We start from the raw sequence: 26,870 nt of genomic DNA on the forward strand, positions 1-26,870 counted from the left end.
AATGTTAAGTCAACCATCAGCTGGAAAGGTGATGCTTTTCTGAGATTTACAAGGACCAGTATTGGAACATTATTAGGAAAAAGGTTCAACAATCAACAGTGCAATCAATGATGCATGTCTGCACACACTGTCAACACTCAGAAACTTAATTTTGAGGTGTTAAAGCATCCCTCTATAGTCCTGATCTTGCTTCATCTGAATTTCACCTGTTTGGTCTCCTAAAAGCAGCCCTACGAGGACGAAGATTCACTTCTGATGAAGAAATGAAGGCAGCAGTGCATTTGTGACTCGCAGCTCAGCCTAAAACATTTTTAATGAGGAAATACAAAAGCAGCAGGGGTATGTTTATATTATTATTATTATTATTATTATTATTATTATTATTATTATTATTATTATTTCCACTGACAGACCATGTAAGACTTAAGCTGACATAGAGGCTTATTTGTTTTTTTTGTTTTTTTGAGTTGCTGGAGTTTTGGAACAATAAAAAAATAATGAATAATAAATATTAATTTCCCCATAAAATAATAATAATAATAATAATAATAATAATAATAATTAAAGTAAAAGGAAAAAAAATCTCTATAGACCTATTAAACAGACAAAATAAAACATACACATCTGAAAATTACTGATATAAGGGGGTCTGTGGAATATATACCCTAAGGTAAAAATATTTAAACTAAAATATGAATATAAAATTGTTGAAAAGACATTAAGTAAAAAAAATAATAATAATACTTTGGCACCACCTAGTGTTTATCCAGAGCCAGTAATAGATTTAAACGTAAAATAATCCTGTCTAAAAGATATAGAAACCTATATGTTTTTCATACAAAACATTTTACAAATGAATTAAATTCTAAAAAGTTTCTGTTACGGCAAAAATTGTGTATAAAACAAGAAACACGCGTTTATTTATTTTTTCAGTCAGGCACGGAAAGGACAGTCGCTCTGACTCGGCGCATGTGTTCCAGGACCCCAAGATGTCCATGCTTGCTGAGCGTGAGTTCATAGTTTATTATAAATTTATTGCTTCTATTATTATTTTCTTTTTGTCATGTTTGTAGGGAATGGGTGTATGAGGTACAGCAACATGTATGGTTTCATTTGTAACCACTGAGCTTTTGTTTTTCTAACGTTCCGCTCATGTGTTAGCATGGATGCTAACAGTGCTGGTGTCTGATCTTAGGATATGGAGAGTCAGTGGATAACCGAGTTTAGGAGAAGATCAAGCTCGTGTTTATTAAAGCATGTGTTGTCATAGATGATAGTGAAAAAAAACGACAAATAGCTGGTGTTTTGTCCTGTTGTGGTTGTTTTAGCTCGCAGGAAGCAGAAGTGGTCTGTAGACCCGAGGAACAGCGCGTGGAGTAATGATGACTCCAAGTTCGGCCAGAAGATGCTGGAGAGAATGGGCTGGTCTAAAGGGAAGGTAATCACCTGCTGAAATCTGAAATCACATTTACACCACAGATCTGTTGCATTTCTCCTTCTGCTCAGAAGGTGGTGATGAATTTTTTGTCCACATAACAGTAATAACCAATGTGTTCTGAGACCTTTCTATTGGAAACAGCATTAACCTTTTACCCATTGATCTACACTAGCTCTTCTATTGTAGAGATCTGATTACCCTGGCCAGCCTTCACTCCCCATGTGCATCACTGAGCTTTGGCCACCCATCACCCTGTTGCTAGTTCACCGGTTTTCCTTCCTTGGATTACTTTTGGTATGTCCTGACCACTGCAGCCTTGGAACATCCCACATGAGCTTCAGTTTTTGCGGTACTCTGATCCTGTTAGTGATGGGAAGTGAACAAATCTTTTTTTTTTTGAGTCATTTAGTTCATTTCATTCTTTTGATAAGGAATAAAAAAAAAAGGTTTCATATCCAATAAAAAAAGACCCCCAATACATCTACATACACAAACTTTTGGCTATAGTTCCAGTTATCAAAATATTACAGTGGAGCTAAGGACATATTATAATAAACAGAATGAGTCGCTCACCTCTTATATCTTCCAGTCTGAGTCGTTCTTTCATTTGAATCTATTGCACCACATAGCGTCTATGGGAGTCATGAGGCAAAAGAACGAACGACTCAGAGTAGAAGAGTCATTAAAAACAGAATTACTCAATTCTGTTTCCTATACATAACCTGCAGGGGTTTTGCGATGATTTGCGCATGCAAGCACAGTAGAACATGAACGAATCACTTTACTAGACTCCCAGTTCTTCTGAGTCACGTCAAAGACTCATTCAAAAAGAAAGAATCGTTCATGAACGACCCATCACTAGATCCAGTTGTCTAGGCATCACAATCTGGTCCTTCTCACAGTCACTATATATTTAATACCTTGTTACAATGGCAGCTGGAAGTGGGTGGGTAATATTAGGTAGCAAGTTGACTTTTTTTTTTTCCTGAAGTTGATGTGTTTGAAGCAAAAAAAGTGGGCAAGTATAAGGAATTGAGTGACTTTGTTTATATTTGAGAATTAAGGGCCAAATTGTGATGGTTAGAGGACTGAGTCAAAGCAACTCCGAAACTGCAGTTCTTGTGGAATGTTTCTGGTCTGCGATGGTCAAGACATAACTGTCGCCAGTTCATGGGTGGCCAAGGTTCACTAATGCACATGGAGAGTGAAGCCTGGCCCATGTGGTCTGATCCAATAAAAGCTAGTGTAGATTAAAATGAATAAAAAGGTTAAAACTGGTTGTGATAGAAAGGTGTCAAAACACACAGTGCATCACTGTAATGATGGCAAAAAAGGGACCTACTTAATATTAGGAAGGTGGTCAGAATTTTATGGTTTATTAGTGTCTATAGACACGCGCTCCTTCTAATTATTTTACATTGTAAAGGTAAGTTTTGGGCTTGATTTTATGGGATGGTCTTAATGAGCACCGGTTTCATCATGGTGCTTGATGAGTTTTGAAAATTAAAGAACTAATCTAGAACAAGAACTATTCTAGAACAGCTGACCTTTGTGTCTTAAAATAATACCTGACTGTTGTATTTGTTGCTTAATTCCAAATGTGTTATTTCATGGTTTTGAAATCTCCAGGATTGTTGTAGAATTTATTATTTATTTTTTGTTTGTTTTTAAAAATAAGTTTGCAACAAAGGAAGGGAAGGGCAGGAACACTCATCTATCACAAACAAGCAAAGTGAGATGAAAATGTCAGTGGAGGAGTATGAAATGCTGATATTAGTGTATGAGGATGTTATGCTTGTTGTTGCCACCTGCTAAAATGTATTACTAGCGTATATTATAAAATCATATACTAAAAATATTTTACCTTTTTCCTTTACTGAATCTTTATCTACTTTTTTTTTTCTTTTCCAAAAATATCCTCTAAATATTCATAGACATACACTCTACATTGCCGTATATTTGTAGACACTAACAGAGTCGTTTGTCAAAACCACCAGATCTCAAAACCACGTCTGGAATTAAGCAACTGCGATGGCAGTCAGTTGTTATTTTAATTTACGAAGGTCAGCTGTTCTGGAATAATTCCTGTAAGAACTGTATTGTCAAGTGCATTTTCAAAACCCATCAAACACCATGATGAAGCCTGCTCTCATTAAGCCCTTAATGGAAAGCAAGACCAAAACTTACCTCAGCTGCAGGTTATTTAAAGTTACCAGCTTGAAAATCACCAATTAACAAACACCTTAGATTAGAGGCGTTATAAAGGATTTACAGATCGTGAGTAGCAAACACATCTCAACATTAACTGTTCAAAGGGGATTATTGCATGTTTTTGATGCCTTCAGCATTGTTTTACAGTGTAGAAACGATTTAGACTTTTACCTGGTAGTGTACTTGTGCTCTTTTAAGACTGAAACTGATTGCAAGGAAAATCTCAAATAAAAGGTTTAAATTGATAGGATTAATAATATGTAATCCTTTTCATCAGTAATCCACAGGGCCTTCTAGTCTAAGTCTAATGACACGTAAACAATAAAACACTGCTTGCATTTCATCAATTTATTGTTTCTATATTTTTGGTTAATATTATTGGTATTACTTTTAGCATTAGATTTATTTATTGTGCTCTGTCTGATTTTAGTCTCAGTTTATTTCTTATATATGTACTGCACATTGAGTACCTATTTTTTGTTTTTTCCTTGTTCTTAGGGTCTTGGCAAAAGTGAACAGGGTGCTACAGAGCACATCAAGGTTAAAGTGAAGAACAATAGCTTGGGTTTGGGCACCGCAGTCAACAACGAGGTGAGAGCCGGCACTGAGCTGTGTAGGAACTTTAACGCCTTAATGCTTTAACGCTTTGAGTGACTGAATCATTATAATCGGTGTGGTTTTGTTTTTCCAGGACAACTGGATTGCCCATCAGGATGATTTTAATCAGCTCCTTGCTGAACTGAACAACTGCCATGGACAGACCAGTGAAGGTAACATGTGTTTGCTAATTAGCTGTTAAGAGTCAGTCTACTTCTGGTGGTTAATGTCATTCAAAATATTCAGAATAATCAAGGCTTTATAGTTCACCACTTTGATTTCCATTTTTTAAAATACAACTAGGTGGTGCTGTTGTACGATAGAAAAGCTCAGCATTCACATTGTGTAGTTTTGCTGTTTTTACACTTATCACAACTGCTTGCACTAAACGTATAAAATCTGTGCTAAGATTTTTAGAGCTGAACAGTAAAGTTAACCCTTTGGGCCTGTTATAAGGACTAGAATTTCACTGTGGTTTTATTTTTTTATTTATTTCTTGTGATTATGTATTTTAGATGTTGACCGCAGTTTATTCTGGAATTTTTTTGTTGTTGTTCTGTGTGCACAGAGCCGTCCCCAGAACAGGCACAAGGTTTCAGTTTGGAGGAGAAATCAAAGACATCTAAAAAAAGGGTCCATTACATGAAGTTCACCAAAGGTGAGGCTAAATTTGGTTAAAATGATGTCTTGTTAATATGAGTAAAAGAATCCATAATTTACACTCTGTAGTCATGGGAAAGAGCTTTAGGGCTTCGTAGAGGTTAAAATAGATCTTCGCTAGTGCTGCACAATTAATTGCATAAAAAAAAAAAAATCTGTGCAGTAATTTATTTTCAAAAAGCTGCAATTTTTTAAAGGCAACATACACATAGTCAGGATTTTAAATAGACTTTGTCAATAATTGAAGGATTTGTTTAAAAAAAATCTTTAAAAAAATACCTTTAAAAAATGATTACTGGCAAATTGCCACTTAGCAAGATCATTTGTGCCTTAATTTTGAGCCTAGATAAATACATTTGAATACAAAGTGTTATACATTTTTAATAGTAACATAATGCCGTTTAAATCGCAATATGTGTCAAAATTATTGCATTGTAATTTTTTTGTCAAATAAAAATATATAAAAAAAAACATGAATAGGAAACAGAATATAATGATTAAAGTTTAAGCAATTTTTCAGCATATACACAGAAGACTTTGAAATCCACTTATATCACTTTGGCAGAAATTTGGAAATCAGTCTGCATCAATATCTGGAACACAGTGAATATGAATAAAGTTGTTGGATAGATATGTGCTGCAGAGAAATATATATAATCAGTAGATATAATTATTAGGCATGGGAATCACCAGGCACAACCCGATATGATATTCTCACGACACCTAGGTGCTGATTCCATTAGTATTGCGAGTCCCTGAGTGTCACAGGTTTATAAATGTTCTAATTCGATGTTTAGTGTTTTTAATTTTTATTTTATTACAGTTTCAAAAACTTTTAAGGTCAAACCGACTACCTACAGTATTAAGCGCACTGCTAACTTTATACCTTGAAATCTTTATACAACAGTTTTACACCTGAGCTGAACAAGCCCATTCTTTATAACATTACCATAGCTACTACGTTATAAGTAGAACAATGCAAATACCTTTAAATACCAGAGTTTAAAATTTTATTTATAGTGGAACGAAATAAACCGAGCATTACACATCACTTGTTCAGTTTTTCAGTTCAATTTTATTTATATAGCGCTTTTAACAATGGTCATTGTCTCAAAGCAGCTTCACAAAAATGAAAGAAATTCATAAAAAATATATAATAATAATAAAAATAATAATAAATTGTGTATGTGTGAGAAAAATGTGTCTAGATAATAATGAGATGAATGAATAAAATGTCTCTGATGAGCAAGCTGAGGGTGATGGCGACAGTGTCAAGGAAAAACTCCCTGAGATGGCAATAGGAAGAAACCTTGAGAGGAACCAGACTCAACAGGGAACCCATCCTCATCTGGGTGAAACAGATAGAGATGATATAACATCATGTGTGTTATGCAGCTGAAAGTACAATATAACAGAAATTCTTTAAATTAACATGAAGTCCAGTTTAGCATAGGGATGAGTGTGTCATCCAGCATAATAATTTACTCCTACTGCCTGCCCATGTGTGAATATTTTAGTGTGCGCCACCTGTAGGGTTATAGAGGAACAGATATTTTCCCACTTAATTTTTTTTAATTTTTGTCAGTTTAAGTGTGGCGATACATGAATTGCTATATAAAAGAATTCAAATACATAACGTAATAGATTTTTCCTTTAATCTCAGTTAAATTTTTTATGAATTTAAAACTCAGATATTTGTTTTTAAAGATCACGCTCCAGAGAAGCGCTTACACATGATTAATGTAGATAAAGTTTTAGAAATCTTTAAATGAATTGATAATGAGAAAAAATCTAGCCGTTAGGCAACAGAAATGATTGGATGAAACAAGTTATTATTTAACCACAGATGTTAATAATGGCAGTAAAGTGATAAAGTGGTGGTGGTGGTGTGATTAGGTAATGATGTAGATGAGGCCATCATTATTTGATCTTCTATTAAATAAAAACGAAACCATTCCATTAATTTTTTTAGGGAAATCGAAATTTCTGGTTGAGATACAGTACTGTGCAAGTGTCTTGAGCCACCTGTCATTTTTTAAATATAAAATTTAGGTAAATTATGAAGATTAAATAAAAGAAACGGAAACAGGTTTTTTTGTTGTTGTCCTTCTGCAACAGGCAGCAAAGCGGCTAAAATTCAATTAAAAAATGTGGTTGTTTATGTAACAACTTGAGCAGCAACTTCATTTCCCGTCTCGTCTGTTCCAAACACTCAGCATTCAGCATCACCAGTATACTAATCACCGGCCTGATCATCTGTCATCTGCACCTGTTTCTTACTGGTTCGTTCGTTGAGTTAGATGTTTTTTTTAAATGCTTGAATGATTCATAGGTCACTGTGTGGCTTAGCAAAATAAAAACACATTCCTCTGAACCTGCTCAGGTACAGGGCCTAAGAGTAAGAGAGAGAGAACCCTTTAGGAAGCTTGGAGAACTATTCCTGAAGACTCTTAAAAAAAATACAAAAAGGTCTGGCTTTTTGGAAGCAAAATATGAAAAAATGAGACTGTATATGTGCAGAGGAACCTATTTTTCAGAATAACACAGTAGAACTTATTAAAATTTGTCTGTGTCAAAGGTTTTTAAACTGTTTTTAATCTTTGGATCTGTTTTAACAGATACCTCAGCTAGACTTGTTCCTGAAATAAATGCCTGTGTATTTATTAATATGTTCCTCAGAGGTTAAGTGCTTTCATCGCTTGCTGCCTTTGGCAGGAGTAGCAGCAGTGCTCATGGGTCAGTGCTGCAGTAGATCAGCCTGCCGTGACACTGAGGTCAACTTAACCAAGGAGTGGCTTAAACCCACCTTCGGAACGTGCCCGGGCTTCTCTGACTTCACCAGCTTCATTTTCAAAGCGCTAAATCTTTTCTTATTTTTGACTGCGTGAATCCGATGTCTAATTGTTCAAATCTGTAGAGGAAAAGCTCATGGGCACTCTAGACCTGGTCATGCTTAACATTAACATTTTTGACAAGAAAAAACAGAAAATTCCCCTCTCGGCTTGATGTTTTTGAAAAATGCCAGGAATGTGGATGAAAGGTCTCTCATCTTTTATCGGCTCAAGTCACCACTGCACACAGCTTAAAAGCACAACTTCCTGTTTCCTGTGAAGAGCACCGGCTGATGCATTTGCGGTTTTAAATGGTCTCAATCACCACCTAATGAGCATCGCAGATAACTGCTAGACCGGGGAGCACACTGCCGTCGCCGTCGTCATGATTTCAGGCACTTTATTTAGCCTTGAGACTGACATTTGTTGTCCGTACAGACAGGATGAAAGTGGATGTTCCCAAAGGTGGATCACTTAAATGAGTTCATGACCTTAGACAAAACTTATTTTTGAGCCTCAGGCTTGGGACAGCTTCGCTAACCTCTGTACACGTTAACTGTTCATGGTCATGGATTGGAAACTTTTGTCAGTGTGTTTTGAAGGTTAAAGTGCGTTGATGAGTTTAATAAACAAGGTACTGAGCCTGTTTTTCCCAGTTACGTTGAAGAGTTTACCCCCCTGAAAGCACTAATACTCAGGTTTCAAGTCCCATCCTTGTTTATTGGGTCTGTGTGCGATCATTTTTCTGTTACCTTCGTTGCCTACAGCTCTTATAACATGATGTCAGAACTTTAACTGCTCTTGGGATTAAAACTACAAAGTAGAACCAGAACTTCAACTTTTCGCGTCCCGGTTACCATCGATGCAAAAGTGGTTCCCTAGCAATCAATTTCTAACATTACACTGAACTGACTGATTAATAGCTAGTTTTTTTTTTCTGTAGTTAGTGTCCAGTGCTTTAATCGGCGCCTTATCCTTGAGTAGCGTTACTTGGCTTGTTAGATCGGATTTGTCATTAGACTTTACTTTTTGGAAAGGCACCAGGATCGTGTCCATGTCTCTTGCCATGGTTTTGGTCACACTGTGTTATGTAGTCTCAGATCAGGGATTTAGCCAAGATAAACCTGTTGCATATGTGGGCAGGTGGCATTTAGCAGGTGCCCATGTGATGTGATGCTGAAGCTTAGTGCACTTCTGTGATGCGTAGAAGTTTTAGTTTGGCAGAAATAGGAACGTGGAGCTGTAATCTCTTGTCCATTATCTTGAGCAGTCTCGGAGGAATATATAGACTCATGGTCATGAGAGCTGAATTTGAGGTCTAATGGGTTAAAAAAAAAAAGTTGCTTAAATGTTCATGAATATGAAGCTGGTGATTATTGCAAACCACTTGCCATCTTGATCATGTCAGTCATATCCTGCTCCACGTGGATTTTTTTTGCAGGTGATGCATTTCAGCTCCGGAGAAAGGCACTGGCATCTCCTATGCTCACCACAGGCACTAGCAGTGTAAACCAGTAACCCAGATTTAATTGGCCGTCCATTTATCAAGAGATCTGGGAGTTCTTGATGCACGCTGAACTACAGCACTTTATCATCCATGTGACTGAGTAGGCCAATCCATTACAGAGTAGATGCATAAACCAGTTTTGGACTGTTAGCTAAATAATTGGCCTGATTTTTGCCTTTTCTTTTTTTTCCTTTCAAAGGGCTTGGTAAGTCTTCATCATGCTGTATGTGGCAAATGTTATTACGTTGACTGCTCTTTCAGTTAAAAAAACGCCCCTTCTTTTACAGCGATCGTTTTCTGTCAGTTCAAGAATGTGCCACACGTGCAAAAGAAAAGATTTGTGTTACAAAATGTCTCTTCTTTGAAATGTGAGAATGAGGCCCAGATAATATCTTGGTGATTTTTGAGGCAGGCAATTAGTTTGTTGGTTGTCAGATTAGCGAGTACATCCTAAAAGGCCGGTGCGATTTGCTAATCTGGTTCGGCACTCATCACCTACTCAACTGTGACCTTGAGAACCGCACATCATCGCGTCATAGCACGTTCGCTGCCAACGCGCCATCAGCGTGGGCTTCGGCATGTTGATGGATATCAGTGGGAAATGTCGAGTTCATATTTGGGCTTTATTTGATTTCCACTGGATCTTGAGGCAGCTTTTTACAGTTTCGTTTAGCATGCTCGCAGGACAACTTGGTTACAGGGAGGCAAGGTCTCGCCTTTGAAAGGCAGAGAGCAAAAGCGCTTAGAGCAATAAATAACGCAGTCTTATCAGGAGCTGCTTTAAGGAAAAGGATGCAGCTGGACGAACAGGCCTGCAGGCCGAGACGGGCGCCTGCACTCTCCTGGAGCCTTTGAGCTGCTGGATAGCGGGAGGCGCGAGGCGGGGGCCGCCCATGCACCGTTTGTTTTTCTTCGTCCGCTCCATCCTCTGTGACCACGTAGCGAGTCCTCTCTTGCCTTTAAAACCTTTCCTCTCGGCAGGAGTTCAAAACTGTCCCGCGACCCTTATCCATTTAAATCAATAATTTACACAGTCGAACCTCCTTTAGAAAAATACTCATTTGTCAACAGCTTCCAGACAGAGACATTTTCTTTTCATGTTAAAGAAAGTCTCATGATGTAAATGATAAACACAAAACTTTTAAGTAGACGTTTTTTTTTCCTCCCCTGCAACAACTGCTCTTAGTTTTTTATTATTATTTTTTTGTTTTTATTTTAAATATATCCACCTCAGGATGCTCTTGCATTAAAGCTAATGAGTCTGGTTGTGTCAAAGCACGAAGTGTCCAATATTAGTAACGAATTACAACACTAGGAAGTGCGAAAGCATACACATATAAATTATGATGTTGAAAATCCATAAACATGACCTCTTTTATTTTTTTTTTTAAACCTTCTCTTATAGGAAAGGATCTGTCCAGTCGCAGTGAAACGGACCTTGCTTGCATCTTCGGTAAAAGAGCTAAACAGATGAGAAATCAGGAAGAGGTAAGCTAAACGTTTCAAATTTCAAAATATTTTGTGTCTTATGTTGTGTCTAATAAGAAGAGGCACAGCTCTGAACATTTTTTCCTGTGAAAACGCTCTTTAAGAGAGATAAAAGTCAAACTTTTTGGTGGTGACCTAAAGCATGAGTGATCGTTGGGAAATATTCTTGATACCTGCGCATTCCACTTTCCTCACCCGGTAAGCACTGCTGACCTGCTCCGGGTGGTGTGAGTAGCTCGCGGCAGGCCATGAGCTTACGATTAGCCGTGTCATGGCGTACAGTTCAGGGGAAAGTGCAGAAATCCCATTAACGGATTAACATCCCTGCTCTGTCCTCCTCTACCACGGTCACATCAGGTACACTACTGCGGTCAGCATGTGACCAAGCAGCATTACTGGAAATGTGTTAGCGGCTGTCCTGCAGGGCACAGGAAGTGATGAACAAAAATCATTTCTGAGAACTCAACCCCCTGGGAAGTTAGTTTGAAGTTGTGAGGATTAAGTTGTTTTGGCAGCTTACGAAGACTTTTAGAGTTAACTTGGTTTGCTGATGCTGCATATAACCAGTGGAGATCCTTTTGTAGATGTATTATGATCATGTCACTATGTTTAAGCGTTAGTCTTAGCATGATTGTCTAATAATAACAGTGGAAGTGAAAGTTTCTCAATTGGCTTGAAATATGTGGCTCCTGTAGCTGGCCATTGAAAGCAATGAATATCTCTCAGCATGTCCTTTGAACCCATATGTTTTGATATTTGCATTTGCTTTGTGCAAGTGTCTATCAGAAAAAAATACAAAATATTTCCTAATTACACTACGGTTGGGTCCAACCAAGTAATCTGTTTGGATTGGATTGGATTCCACTGATGTAGTGCTGATATAATAGTAGTATAATAGCACTGGGATGTTCAGCTACATGTATCGCTGCACTTCACAAGTGTTCTTATAATTGTTAATCCCTGAACAAGTGCACTACTTGATGTGTAGAGCAAGGAATTTCTACACCCTACACAGTGCACTAGCTTTGCATTTCACGCTATTTGGGATTCAACCCTGGAACAGTTAGTTAGCCGTGTGTGTTCTAAAGTGGAATAACTGGAGACATAAAGAGAAGTTTTATGAGATTTACAGGACTGTTTACCACCTCTGTTGTTTATTCTTCTCGCCTTTTGGTTACATCGTACCAGTAAGAATTTTAAAGTACTTTCACCTCTGTGAAGGAAACTAATTCTCGGTCGGCAGCCCTGCCAGTTGCGGAAGGATATGCGTTGTCGTTTGTGCAGGATGTGTATTGCAGTATATATGATTACTCACAAACTAGCTAATTTCATTTTCTATTAAATTTCTTTTATTACAGTATATTTTACTTGTACAGTATATTTTATTAGTTAATTTTATCTTCTAACGTATTACTTTTATTCATATTTAACTCTTATGTTTAAGCTTTTATTTTTTAAGGTCACTGGCAGTCGTGTAAGCATTTCACTACATATCGTACTGTGTATGACTGTGTATGTGACAAATAAAATTTGAATTTGAACTACCAATGATACAATAAAGTGTTTAAAGTTTCCTCCGTACGCTGGAGCCATGATCAGACTGCCTGCTTCACGTCTAAAACTCTGGCTTCCCAAGAACTCCTTACTTGCCTGTTTTGAAATGGCTCGGACCTAGGTCAGGACTGTACTTTGGAAGTGGTACTACTCCCAGTCGAGTTCCTGTAATGTACAAGTGGTGTTGGTGAATGATTGTGAGTGCAGTTCCCAAAGACAGATGCGCCTCGTCAGCAAGTTGGCGACAAGTTATCAGTAGATTTTCTTTTCAAGGATCAGCCGCTCTACTCAAGGAATGTTCAGGTGAACGGCTGCGGTGTGCTCCGAGCCACCAGTGATATCATTCACCGGCATTCGGCCTTCCTTATAACGTTTCCATCATTGATTTGTTTTACTTTAACTCCTGTACCTTACTGTACTGTGCTTGGCATCTTCTGAAATGTTTTACACCTTCATTCACAAGAAATTTTATTGCTAAAATGCCCCCCTGCCACAGATTGCCCCCCCCCCTCACCTAATCTCTATTAAATATTATATTAGAACATAAATTCATAGGTTTATTATTATCAAAATAATATTACTATTATAATAAACCCTAGGCATGAGACAGCCGTCGAGACCATTAATACAAATTATCATATAATGTTTATTTTGTGGCACATTTATTTTGCAGGGGCTTGTCATGTAATACAAAAATGTTTACACTAAATATTTTTTATGATGAAAAATTACAAAAAAAATTTATGATAAAATACGCAATATAAAAACTTGTCATATATGAACAGAATGTGTGTGTATATGTATGTGTATGTATATGAATATATGTGTGTGTGTGTGTATGTGTGTATATACATATATATGCTGCGGAGTCTGTGTGTGCGCGCGTAATTTGGCACTCCCTCTCTGCTACACACACATTAAAGGCGAGAGAGAAAGTGAACTGGCACAGTGTCAAATTACCCGCGCGCACACATACAACACACACACTCAAACACTGACACACACTAAAGACGAGAGAGAGAGTGTGTATGTGTGTGAACCGGCGCTGTGTCAAATTACGCGCGTGCACACACGACACACACTCGGCAGCGCAAGAGGAAAAAAAAACACATACACGGATGTTAATTATACCAGTAAGAGACGAGCACTAAGACCCAGCAGGGGAGACGATCACCCGCAGCGCAAGAGAGAGAAAAAACGTTGGCTCAGTTGTAATCACGTGACGCTCTGTGTCAAATTAAGAAGCGCATGCGTGATACGATATCATGCTCGTAAACCAAGACAATGCTCGTTTTGCGGAACACTCGCAAACCGCCTTACTCGTAATCCGAGGTTTTACTCTGTATATGTATGTATGTGTGTGTGTGCATGTATGCGTGTGTGTATATGTATGTGTATATATATATATATATATATATATGCTAATTTTATACTAAAATTTGTTTGTTGTAATTTGTAAATCATAAACCTATAAATTTATGTTTTAATATAATATTTGTTAGAGATTATGTGGGGGGACATTTTAGTACATAACACCGGTTTTACTTAAACATTTCTTGTATTTATTAAAAATATTGATCATTGAAAAAAAAGAGAGGAAAAGAAAAAAGTTATGTGTTAAAGATTAGCGGAAAACACTAACTTGCTGCTTCCTATCAGTTTGTAATGAAATAAATAAATTTACAACATTTTACTCAGTTCTACTTAAACATAAGAACTAAAGCTGTGGATAATTCACAGAAGCACACTTGATAGTCCTTCAAGCATGAATAATTCCTTCTCCTCGCCCAGCAGGTGACACACAATGGCCACCGTTCCTGCTTTGCCCAAAATTGGAAATGTTGGCAGTGTTTTCGTTTTTATTTTTTCCCCCAGCAATCGTTTTGTTCTGGTTTGCTATTGTGCAGGTCAAGAGGGACTTCATTGACCAGATCGAAAACCAATCTGAACATGGTCACAATGGCATCCCATGAGGCTTTGCTGTAAGGGCTGGTCACAAGCCCGGGAAAAGAGCGACCAGTTAGGCCTGTGGAGGAAGTTGTGTGTGTGTGTGTGTGTGTGTACGCGCGTTCATATGTGCATGTGTGTACTTTCTAAACACACAAAGCACTGAGTGCCCATGAGGATGTTTTTTATACAGTGGCTACAGTACACAGGAACCGTGGCTCATTTTATGACTAACTTTACAGCTAGTGCTGACGGCATGTCGAGCGGGAAAAACTTCTTGAGTTTATGAGTCACGTTATTGGCCCTGACGTCTTGTGTTTCTGATAACATGTATATGATGTTGATGTCTCACGTCGGACCTGCTGTACGATCAGAACGGTGCGATAGTTGAGGACTTTCCTTTCATGGTGAAGGTTGTGGGACTGTGAGATCACTCCGTCCTGGTCTTGGCAGCGATCTGTCCCACCTCTTGCACCAGGGGTTTTCCTTCTTCGTTCAGCTTCCTGCCAGGTCCTTATCTCGTTTCACAATGCTCCCTGACAAACACACACACCATACACGCGCACACGTATGCACTTACAAAAGGCTGTCCCAGCACACCCCTGCTCACCGGATGCCTTGTTACCGTACTTAGCCTAGCCAGTGGGGGTAAAGGCGCAGCATGTACAGTACCTCCACGATCCCGTATTTTCTGTAATCATGTGAATTTCCTTAAGCTTTCAGAAGAAAGAGCAGGTCATGTACCCTTTTTTTTGTGTAAGTGGAGCCTAGCCATGGTTCCCTGAGTACAACTTTTGATCATCACGTCACATTGGATCATTTGCAATTCGCTTTTTCCTCTCTTCACTCCCTGCAATTACCACATGAACACACAGGGCTGTTTGACCTGGAAGTGTGTCAAATTACAGACGGAAATTCTTTCCAATGTACTTTTTTTCTTTTTTTTCGGTGGAATAATCAGTAATCCAGAATGTCTACTTTAATAGGAACATTCATGCAGTTTTCCGATCAGCCAATCACGTGGCAGCAGCACAAAACTGGCCCCTTGAAAATTTAGGAGAAAAATGATCTGTGTGTAGTAACAGAGTAATAACTATGATCTAGAGCTTTTAACAAGGTAATCGAGAATTAATGAATTAACCTGTAGCTTACTTATTGCAGTGATTTATTATCAAGGATCAAGTGTATAAATGTTTTGAGGAATATTCTTAGTGAATGAATTCATTCATGAGACTCCCTTATGGAGTTTGGATCAGGTAAAAAGTTGTGAGATTTACTCTCCATGTTTTTACACGGAGCTCTGGATTGACTGTGGCGGTGTAAACTTTTTCTTTCCATCACCTTGCTCTGAAAAGCTTGTCACAAGTGCTGAGCTCCGCGATTTTTGTTCCTTGTACAGGCACAACATCTTGAGCACTTCACACTAGGGGTTCCAGCTCATCTCAGTAAGACACTAAGCAATGATGAATGCTCTGTGTATTTGAAATGAAACAGTTGATAGTTTTGGAAACAGTCATTGTTTGTGAGGATGTTTAGGGGAACAAGCATTTAGTTCCACATGAAGGCGGTGTGAATGAGCAGGAAGCAGTAGCGGCTATCTCTCAATCGTCATATCTTTTTAAACCATGTTTCTTTCTTTGCTTCATTTCTAGTCTCTTTCTTTCTCTCCCTCTCTTGCTCCCTTGGGAGGTTTAGTTAGGCTGCAGCATGGGGTGTAGGGATGTAGGAGTGGGTTTGATTTATCTCCCGCAGCCCTCTCGCACCCCCCTCCACTCCAGCGGGCCTGAAAGAAAGAGCCGAGTTTGCTTGAACGTGGCGCGGTTAGCCAAGCCTCTGCATTAGCTGAAATAAAACCCTACTGCCGCTGGTGAAAAATGTCCTGTGATTGGCTAATTAATCAGTCAAAAGGAGAGCGTTGCGGCCTGTGACTTGAGGGACCCTAGCGGGCGACCGCTGAGGGCCTGCTGATAAATGGACTCCCGCCTGCTTCATACATCAACCAAACTTAGTCATTTTTTTACCACTGCTGCGTGCGTCAAAGCTGGATCACCGAGTCCTACACTTTTGGTTTCTTTTTTTTTTTTTTTCCCTGCAATTTCATCTGTTTGTGGAATTTTTGTTTGTGTTTTTTGTCATTTCATTTGTGTATATAGAATAGTTATCTGGATTACAAGGTATCTAAGTGTCAAGGTTTGTAGAATTTTAAGAGAACTATTCAAATAGCACGTTAGAAATTAATTTATTAATGGATTGATTTAAAAAGATGTATAAAAAAATGCACACTTTTGCTGTCAAATCAAAACAGTTGGATCATATTTGTATTAAGATAACGATGTAATGTATTTAGCCTTTGGATGACTTTCTGTTTATTTCAGATTGTTTGTGTTTGGCCACCTGTTGCTTGCAGATATATATTTTTTTGGTTTGTCTCAAATACATCTTCATTTTAAAACAGGGCGTATTCAGAATTTAGTTTTTATGCGTATGTTTGGTTCTACCTGGCCTTCCTACTCTTTTTTTTTTTTTAAAGAAGTTTGATTTCGCCCATTGAGCTTGTGTCCAGGGATTTGTTCTAACCCTTGGCGACCTCTCTCACTCCCACGCCAATGCTGACACAAAGCAGAAGGACCATCGGGTGGCACCTGTATCCCCTCATGGTCCACCCACGCCCGTCCTCTTGAAGAATCGTCCAACAACTCACTCATCCATTCCCCTGATGCGACCGCATCCCCAAATGGGGCGCATCCGCATCAGCGTGGCTGCTTACAGTGAGGAGCGATCGCTGGTTACTAGAGGGATGCAAACTGACTGTTTGCTGATGAGGCGAAACTTGGAAACAGTTTTGCTGCCATGACCAATGCCTGCTAGAGCAGAAGGAAATTTACAAGAGCTGCGTGTTTTTGTTATTTAATGGAACAGGAGTCTTTATGAGGGGGGGGTGAGATTATGATTCTCGTTTGTGGTACTTTGACCAAATTTGTAAGGAATGGTGTTATCAAATTACATTGGAATCTTGTGCTACAGTTTATAAGTGGATGTTTGTAAACAATGGCTTGTTTTGAATTAATGACTTATAATAGAGTTTAAATTACTGTTTATCAAATTGTCATATTATATAGATGTTGGAGGGCTTAAAAGCGCAGTGTGCCGTTTAAACATTACAATGTGATATTAACAAAATTGGTCTCAAGAATGCATTTTTTTCTATAGTATGAGGTTTAAGCAGTAAGGCATGTGCCACCATTACTCACATTCCTATTCATCATTTCCTATATTTTGTGGAGTAATTAATGTCCAGTATGTAACGATTGTTATACAGTACATAAAGTTAAGCAGCAAACTTTTTGTGCATTTCCTTATATTGAATATCTCATGTAGCATAAATATCTCAGCACATTTCTTTAGTGTTTTATGGCGTTTATAATTTTTTCCTAAAAATACAATTTTCTTTCTCAAAGCTCCTGAAACAGGTTTAAGTTTTAAAGCATTAACAGTTTTGAGGCAGATTATCCTGACCACTTATGTTTGCTTGAGATTGTTTTCTCCTTTGCAGTATTTCCTGAAGTTTTCCTCATAAACATTAAACAGTATCAAAAGCGAAAGTTGGCATCGGTTTAATTTTTTAAATCTTTAAAATTAAAATTTTTTAGTCACCCTAGTAAATTCTTATTTATAGTATGTTTATGTAAATAAAACGGTGCATGTAATGTCTAAAGGCTAAAGCAGTGTACAGGAAACTAGACGCCTATTAAGTTCTCTGCCACGCTGTCTCGTTGTGAGCTCATGAGCAGACACTAAGGTAAACTAAATATCGCAGCCATGTTAGTCGGCACGTTCAGCGATTTGCCTCCTGACCGCTTCACCCCGACGCTGTGTTTTGTTTGAAGTCAGGGAGCGTTAATATCAGATAACATCTAATTGCCTTAAACAAAAGTGTGGCCTCCCTCGTGCCTGTTGACAGGGCTCTGTTTCTGCCACCATGGAATAATAGAGAAACAAGCCAAACTGACAACCGCCCTGTCCTGCCCTTCCCTGCTCTTCATGCCCCTGAAATCCCCTCCCCTCCCCCCACCCCGACCACCACCACCACCAATAGCTGTCTGGCTGTGCCAATCTGTTGACGCGTACAGATTAGTGCTTCTGTGGAGGGAAACAAAAGGCAGCGCGCGGTAACAGGAATAGCCGTGTGGTTCGGTAGCTGCATGCCTGGGCAGGACTGCCCTGGCAGGGTGATTACAGCACAGCGAAGGAAGCTAACTGCCTGCCACTCCTCCGAGCTGCTGCTGTTCCGGAGGCCCCGGCTCATGTTTAATCACTGCCCTTTTTTAATCGAATAAATCACGGCAGCATGGAGAGTAAAACAGCGCCTCCTCCATCTTGGGGCTGACACACCAGCTCCTTGGGGGGCATGGAAAGGCAAGCACTTTACAATGTAAAGCAAGCAGAATTTAGTGATGATGCCCTATGCAGAGTGTTATGGTCATTTGTTTCTGGTGAGAAGTTAATCCAGGTCTCAGGAGACACAGCTTTAGCATTAAGCTCTTTTGTCTTGTTTTGTTCTCTTTTCATTACTTTATTTATTTTAACCTCTTTCCTTTAATTGGATGCTAAATATTTTAGCCTATCTACTTTAATTATGTTTTGTGTAAATTGGTCTAATTATGCACTTTAGCCTAATCTGTTGTTTTTATTATGAATGTTTTTTTTTTTTCTTTCTTTTTTTAAAGCAGTGACGAGGCTGCAGCCAAGCCTCTCCTTAGGAATCTCGATCCTCTGTCGTCATGTTGTTTAATGTCACGTAAAATTGCCGTCCATTCATTATCCTCCCAGTTGTTTGATAGCACCATAGCGACCTTGTCCGGAGTTATTTTATCCTTTCATTTAAATCTTTCATTTATTTAACATCCTTAGGAGGAATAAAAAAAGAGTGAAATTAAAGATGTAGGAAATCTCATATCAAATATATATTTATGAGCATCAGTCACATCCTGTTTTCATTTATTGAAAAAAATTTATACAGGATAAACACCAAAGTCGGATAAAGGAGTCAGTTGGTGTATTTGAGACGATAATTTGAGGGTCATTTAGTATCCTGTAATATGAGGTGTTAAGGTCCCAATTAAGCCGGCCGAAGCTCTGTATTGCGTGGGCGCCACCTGTTTTGCTGTCCACCCACATGAGTGGTATGAAGGATGGCGCGCCAGCCTCGCTCTCCTCATCAGGGAGGGTAGTCTGGGTAATCTGGGGCCGATCCATACACCCAGACCACCACCAAATTTATAATACTGGCAGGACAATGAGAGCATGCTCACACAATCAGCCTTCTTCCCAATATTGTCCTGATAGTATCTATTGGCTCGTGCCCATAATGGAGCAGTTTCAGGTTTATTTGGCATACACCTAGAGCAGCTCTCGGAGGACTTAAATGCTCCCCTATCTTTTCCGTATATAGCTCCTAAATGAGTGAGTAAAACAGCCCAGGGAAGTAAAAACCTATACAGTGTGCCACTCGGGTGCCAGCTGTTAAATAGTCTATTTTTAGCATTTGCTCTTATTATCTGGGCTAAAAATTATTTAAAAAGATGTTGAGCATGCAGCCAAATATATTTGTCCTTTCAAAATGCCATTCTTTAATCTCATCAGTTACGGTGGCATTCGGTGTTAAAAGAAAAACTATGATTTATTTGCAAACAATTTTTTTTGATGTTCCGTCATCACGTCACACTGATGCTCATTTTCTATTTTAAAGAAAACACAATTTTAAAGAATCGTTCAATATGCTTAAATCTTATTTTAAAACACGAGACCTCTCTCGACTTATCCCCTCTCTTAAATATAGCACTATACCTTTGCAGTAGTTCGCCACCATATGCAGTCTTTAGTCCCTGGACACAAGAAGTTCTCTTTGCTGACACAGCATTCACGATGCTAAACTAGCATAGTCTTTATTCAGCGAGGGATATTGCCTCTCGTTTATAAATTAGGGAAGCTGTGACATAGCACAGAGTGGGAGAATTTGTTGCAGTTTTCAGCAGCATATTAGAGTACTGTAATTGCGAATTTAGATGGTGGCGTGAAGAAGAAAAGAGGCGTGTAGTTTTCGACTTACAAGCATTTTGCTTTGTCACCTGGGTCTCACTGCCGCTGTGTTGGCATTCGTGGCATGCTTATTTGTTTGTTTTTTTTCTTTCTGTGAGCTCTTTAAACAGCTCTCGGCTCCATGTCTGTCCCAGATCCCTTTGCTGCTCTCAGGGGCCTTCCTCCTCCTCCTCCTCCTTCTCAGAGCAGCATGTGCTTGGGGAGCGGTGAGCAGGAAAAGAGCTAGTGGCTCACACTGCTGGGGCCTTATCTGAGTCCTGCACACAGTCTAGAGAACGCATCCTCTTCCTGGGGCCTCCCTGTTGCCAAAAGGAGCGTTAAGGAGATGGAAAGGGAGGAGAAATTGAGAGAATGAAGGGAGAAGGATGAGACAGAAATTAAAAAGGAGAAGCAGATGGCTTTTTTTTCCTCATGTAGTTGTTTGCTGTCAGCTGGGACCTCTGTGACACTTAAGCGCAGTCCTGTAAGGTGGGCTTTACCTGTCTGTATGTCAGCATGCCTCTAAGTTTCTGCTTTTGTTTGTTTGTGCCAGACTCCGAATGTGTGTGTATGTGTATGCCACAAGTCCCTGAAGGAATGCAACCAGCAGCACTTCTCTCACCCCATTAGAGAGATAAGGCTAATGGCGGTCCCCAAGCGGGCCCGAATACGCAACCACACACAGCTTTCTGATGAAGAGGATTTCCCTGCTCACTCCATCCCTCTTCTTCTGCCTTTTCTCTCCTTCCTCTTCCTCCTGAGAGCAATTTCACAGTTCAAACTCATCAAATGCCCCCCAGACATTTCACCAAGCCCAATCACTTCTTGTTCACTTCTCCTTCACACAGACTGAGAATTATAGATTTTTCATGAGAAACTTTGAAAACTTTTTTTTTCTTTCACTTTTTTTCTTATTGAACTACTTTTAAATATTTGATAATCACAAATAAACTGACTGGCCAAAAAAAAAAAAAAAAAACTCACAATGGTCAAATTGGGCTGCATCAAGCAAAGAAAACAACTAAGGAGATTTGAAATTACTGGAACTGGCGCCAAAACCTGGAAGGACAATGCTGAACGTTTGAGCTTTGTGGACGAAATGTGGTCAGAAAAAAACCTGAATGGCGAATGTTTTCTGGTGAAAGTTAAAGCATTCCCATACACACACACAATGGGACCAGAATTCACAGGACATATGACACCTGTTTGAAAGACCAGTCAGAGAAAAGGGCTTCAATTTGTTAAGGAGCATAAAGATTAGTCTTTAGAGCAATATAGAAAAGGTCATGTGGTCTGAAGAATTCAGATTGACCCTATTCCATTTTGTTTTTGGGTCAGGCAGTGTATAAAGCATCAGGTTGTACTTAAAGTACATTAAAGGCCTTACAACTTGTATATTAATATACACGTAATATAGGTGTTTCATAGGACGTTTTTTACATGGGCTTGAGATGCTATTCAAGTGAGAGATCAAATTGGGGTTGGGGGGGTCAGTTTGATTGAAAGAGGTGTGATATGTAAAACTGTAACTACAAATGGACAACAAACGTGTTACCATGGGGCAGGCTTTAGAGAGGAAGTCTTTGGGCGTGGTGTTACTTGTAGCTATGTTCACCTTAAAGTTTTAAATCTTTTTCATTAATTTATTTATTTTTAAAACATGAAAGAATTACTGTTTTCTTATAGCTTTTATTGATATTGTTCATTCTCCCCCAAGGATCTAATTTACTTTTAATACATAGGATTTTCCTCATTTGTTTGCTTTTATATTACATTTTTATGTGAATATGATGAAGATAAAAAAATAACAATAATAAAAGCAAATCATGATAAAGTAAAAAAAAAAAAGGTTCTAAATTTCTAGAGGCTTTAGATCCTGTGAGTATGGTGTTATTTGTGTTTGATTTGAGGCTTTTTATGGCACGTCTACAAAACCTCGACTTCAGATTGAGTTCGGATTTCAGGCTAGGTTTGAGTGAGCATAAATCACACACATGACCGCCATGCATGTTGTCTACTGAAATTAGTGTACATGCTTTAATCTGTTCAACCAATGTAGCAGTGCTAGTCTGTTAGGCGAGAAAAAGTGTTTCCATTTGTTACGTTCGTTGCTCTTTTTACAGTAGGAGCACATAAACAACCCCCCCACCCCGAGGTCCCTTGTTGGGAGTTTTGAAAAATGCCGTTTTCACGGCTGCCTGTGACATAATGTAGAGCTCTGCTGTTGTTTAGCACAAGCTTCAGAGTAGGTATTCTTCACCTCAAATCATTATGCATTGAGCAGCCCATTAGCCAAATGAAGACGAATGGGGCAGAGGTGCTGCAGTGACTAAGTGTTGGCCTGGTACAGTTTAATCTGAAGCGCACTCCTGTGGTCTTTTCAACATAGTCATTGTGTCTGCCGCTTTTGTGACCTGCTGTGAATCGGCAGCATATAGAGTTGAACAGAGAGGTTTCAGTTTCATTCTTCTCTCGCTTATGCGAGAATGCTAAAATATCAAGACTCTTTTTGGGATCATCATTTGCTCAAATCCCGAACATCTTTGTTTTCTGTGCAATCTCAATATATGACCTCCCCCCCCCCCCTTTTTTTTTTATGATCACCTTATTAGATTAGCTATTTTTTAATAAAATTTTTTTAAATACATTTTAAATTTACTGTAAAGACAAAAAAAAAAGCATAAAAAGAGAAATGTATTGAGAACCTGGTACTGTTGAGTGTAAGGTTAGGTTATTAATATTTTTAAGATGGAAAGAAATAAAATGAGTGTAGATAAGATTAAAATTTACAAATAAACCAAAGAAGGATTCGGATACTTCAGATTTAAATTTAGGTTAAGTAATGTCTTGCTCATATAGTAAGGATAGTGTTTTACTAGGTAATTATAAGGACACTGTTGTGATTTGGTATTATATATGCTGTATGTAATAACCTACAGTTTGAATCGTGTTACAGAGGTTAATCTAATATTTATTATACTACACATTCAAATGAAACCCAGGATAACAAATCAGTATAGTGCTTTAGGATGAACACAGATCAGTTGTAACATTGCAACTCAAAACATGACTCTCAGTATTGTGTAGGTTTCTCATGTGCCACTGGGACAGCTCTGGCCCCTTAGAGTGTGACTCTACAAGACCTCTGGGAATGTGCTGGGGTGTCTAGTGCTGGAGTGTTGACTGTGGATCCTTTGGGTGCTGTTGGTTGCTGGGTGGGACCTCAGTGGATTGGACTTGTTTGTCTGGTGTGTGCCATAAGTGCTCTAATCGGATTGAGATCTGAAGAATTTGGAGGCCGGATCGGGTGCCTGATTTTCCCATGTGCTGTGGTGCACTGGGTGTTCTGGTGCCTTTCTCTCGTGGGCCATCATTTACTATTTTCATGAAGGTGTTTGCTTACTTTGAGAATAGACCAGACTGGCTTAATCTTTTGTCCCCTCAGACATGGGTTAGCCCTGGATGCTGATTATTGATAATCAAAGTTATTGTGTTAATGTTATGATAAGTTAGTTGTGTAAAGGTTAGGTTATTAATATTTTTAAGATGGGATGAAAAGATTAAAATTCACAAATGAACCAAAGCAGGATTCGGGTGCTCCCGATTTAAATTCAGGTAAAGTAATGTCTTGCTTATACAGTAAGGTAATAAAGAATCTTGATATCATTTGGTATTATATATTCTGTATGTAATTGAATCATGTTACAGTGATTAATGTTATATTCTTCAGAGATGATAAGTTAAGGTTTCGATTTAAATAAGGGCAAATTACTCTCATTCATTTCGAAGTATTGCGTGTCATATTTAAAAACATTCTTCGTAGTGAATGAACTTTTAATGCCCTTTAAATTGTGCCGTGTGTTATTTGGGAGCGGTAATGTGGGTGTGAGAGACAGGTTAATCCTGTTGTTAACTGTCATGTCCTGCTTCAATATACATCTGTATTTATGCACAAGCATGTGTTATGTCTGACAGGTTGTGCTTTTTAAACTTTCCTGCAAATTTGTCTATAATTACAACTTTATTTGTGATCGTTAGTCTTTTACTCCATTCAAAATTTCAAATGTAGTCGTTACATTTAAGCTGACACATAAGTCTCCTGAGTCCAACACATAGCCTGTGTAATGTCACTCTGCTGAATGAGGTTTATTTTCTTTAACTGTGGGATGTGTGTAAAGATTGTATTAGAATACCTCAGGCAAAATGTTATTTTTCCAGGATTGTAATATTTCTATTTAACTTATGATAAGTTCGTATTAATCTCCCTGTCTGTGTGTTTTCACTGCCATTGTACAATCCCCTGTACCATCTCCCTGGCAGTTTGAGTAAAAATATAGGATTTAACTTGGTAAACATCGAGTGGAAATGCGAGGTAATCTTTATTATGGAAAAAAAAAGCAAGTTGACAATTTTTTTCTTTTCTTTTTTTAATTATAAGATGTCTAATTAAATTAAAACTGATCCCAGTCACTTTAACATTTCCAGTGTTGAATTAACACCCAACACTGTTTATATACAGTAGGCCCAGATCGACTGAAATGAAACCTGAAAGAGTTAATTGTTTTAAATTGCTTATTAATTTGTTTCATTTAAAGAGCTTGTGGTTTTATTAATACATAAAATACAGATATAATTTTTAGTATTTCTCAATGTTAATTCATTGATTACTCATAAATACTTTTTACACTTGATTCATCTAAAGCACAGCTAAAATGAGACATGCTATATAAAAAAAGATTATTAATAAAGTGGTAGAGATTTTTTGCATCAGATCTATGAGAATACCTACGTCCATAATGTCCCTTTTAATCTGAGGATTTATTTCATTGTTTCCACAGGCAAGTAACAGTACTGATTCTCAGGAGGAGAAAGAGCAGGACAGCGATGACAAGAATGGTCCATTAAACCCGGAGGCGGAACACAACACAGTGACCAGTACTCTGACCATGCAGGAGTACTTCGCACAGCGGATGGCGCAGTTAAAGAAAGGTCGTGCCGAGAATGGGTCCTCCGCTTCTACTCCTGACATCGACAGCAACCCACGGACCCAGTCAGAGACATGCAAATTCACAGAGGATTCTCGCGACACCAGCGACATGGAGGAGAGCAAAAAAAGAAAGAAAAAGAAGAAAAAAGATCGAAAGAATGACAACGAGGAAAAGGTGGAAGAAACTGAGGATGCCCCAGTGACTGAGGTTACTGCTGTTGAGCATGCTGACTCAGGCAGCAAAAAGAAAAAGAAGAAGAAAGATAGACAAGCTAGAGAGGAGGATACAGCAGAAGAGTGCTGCGTCCCAGCAACAAAACAAGACCCAGTGGCCCTTTCTTCAGAGAAAAAGAAGAAAAGAATAAATAAAGAAACGCCTACATGCACACCTAATGAAGACGATGAAGCTGATAACATCACAGACACCAAGGTTTTGGATAAAAAGAGAAAGAAGAGAAAGCAGCGAGAACAAGAGGAAGAGCAGACAGAAGTAATAACAGAAAAGAAATCCAAAAGGGAAAAGAGAAAAAAGAAAAATGACAATTAGGACTTGATTTGGTGTATTTGTAGTTTGTTAATAAATTGAACAGCAGCAAATGAGCATTTAATTTTCTAAGCTCATTGTGTTCTTTATGGTCAGATTGTACTGTATGCCTTGCAACGGGAACCATTTGTATAGCCAAAAATCTATTCAATTTTATAAATCCATGTATGAACATTTTTATTTCATTTTCAATTTTAAACATCAAATTACATGCTATTTTTAATGCCACTTTTTGCTCCAAGAGTAATCACAAATATTAAGAAAAATCCATGCAACCTGTTTTAAATGTTTTTATAAAAAATTATAAGTGCTGGGAAGAGTGTAATACCAGTGCAGAAATCTGATTCAATGTTCAGTTTTTAAAATATTCCTGCATCTTCTTTCCTACTGTCATAGCTTTCCTTTTCCTGATGTGATGTATGAAGATGCTGATAGATTAGAGCCCACACTTCACATACCACGCCCATAAAAAGCTGATGAGCTGTCCAATCGAAATAATCTTGTTTTTCCCTCTGACACTTTTTATTTTGCCATAATGTGATATTTGCACCTCCTGTGAACAGCATAAATGTGATGCTAAATTAAAATTTCATTACTTTAAATTGCATTTAACAATAGTGTTGATTTACTCACAGGACTACTGGTTCTAATGTCCAGGTCTATAAGTAGCTTAACATAAATGATTTCCCCAGTGATAAAATAGGGTTATTTCTCTGTGCCTTTCCTAGGTCTAGCACAAAGTTACTGGTTGTCCCACAGTGACGGGTCTAAGTACTTATGAGATCTTTGCAATGTGATGCGATGGTGCTATGATTTAGATTGTATGAATTTTACATGTAGGCTAATAAAGTAAAAATTCAACTTGTACCAAATTTTGCTGTGGTATTTTATTTGAAGTCAGATTTGCACTTTGTTGAAGAATGTTTCACATCATTTAAAGAAGTAACTCTCAGTGATCAACGATATAAAACATTTCTTTCATTTGATCGATGTAATCTGATGTTTCATGCATTTGCTTTCATTTTCAA

The 26,870-nt window shown here is 38.3% G+C and overlaps 1 protein-coding gene across 1 annotated transcript; it reads left to right on the forward strand.

The window, feature by feature from the left end:
- The first annotated feature begins 933 nt into the window (after nt 1-933).
- Nucleotides 934-26,714, forward strand: pinx1 (PIN2 (TERF1) interacting telomerase inhibitor 1). Its single transcript, XM_053488538.1, has 7 exons — nt 934-1,008; nt 1,329-1,438; nt 4,148-4,240; nt 4,341-4,419; nt 4,815-4,904; nt 10,650-10,732; nt 25,150-26,714. Exons 1-7 carry the CDS (start codon nt 990-992, stop codon nt 25,843-25,845), a joined length of 1,170 nt encoding a protein of 389 aa, XP_053344513.1. The 5' UTR covers nt 934-989; the 3' UTR covers nt 25,846-26,714.
- Nucleotides 26,715-26,870: the final 156 nt, after the last annotated feature.

Source organism: Clarias gariepinus, chromosome 27 (genome assembly GCF_024256425.1).
Source record: "Clarias gariepinus isolate MV-2021 ecotype Netherlands chromosome 27, CGAR_prim_01v2, whole genome shotgun sequence".
NCBI classification, from domain to species: domain Eukaryota; kingdom Metazoa; phylum Chordata; class Actinopteri; order Siluriformes; family Clariidae; genus Clarias; species Clarias gariepinus.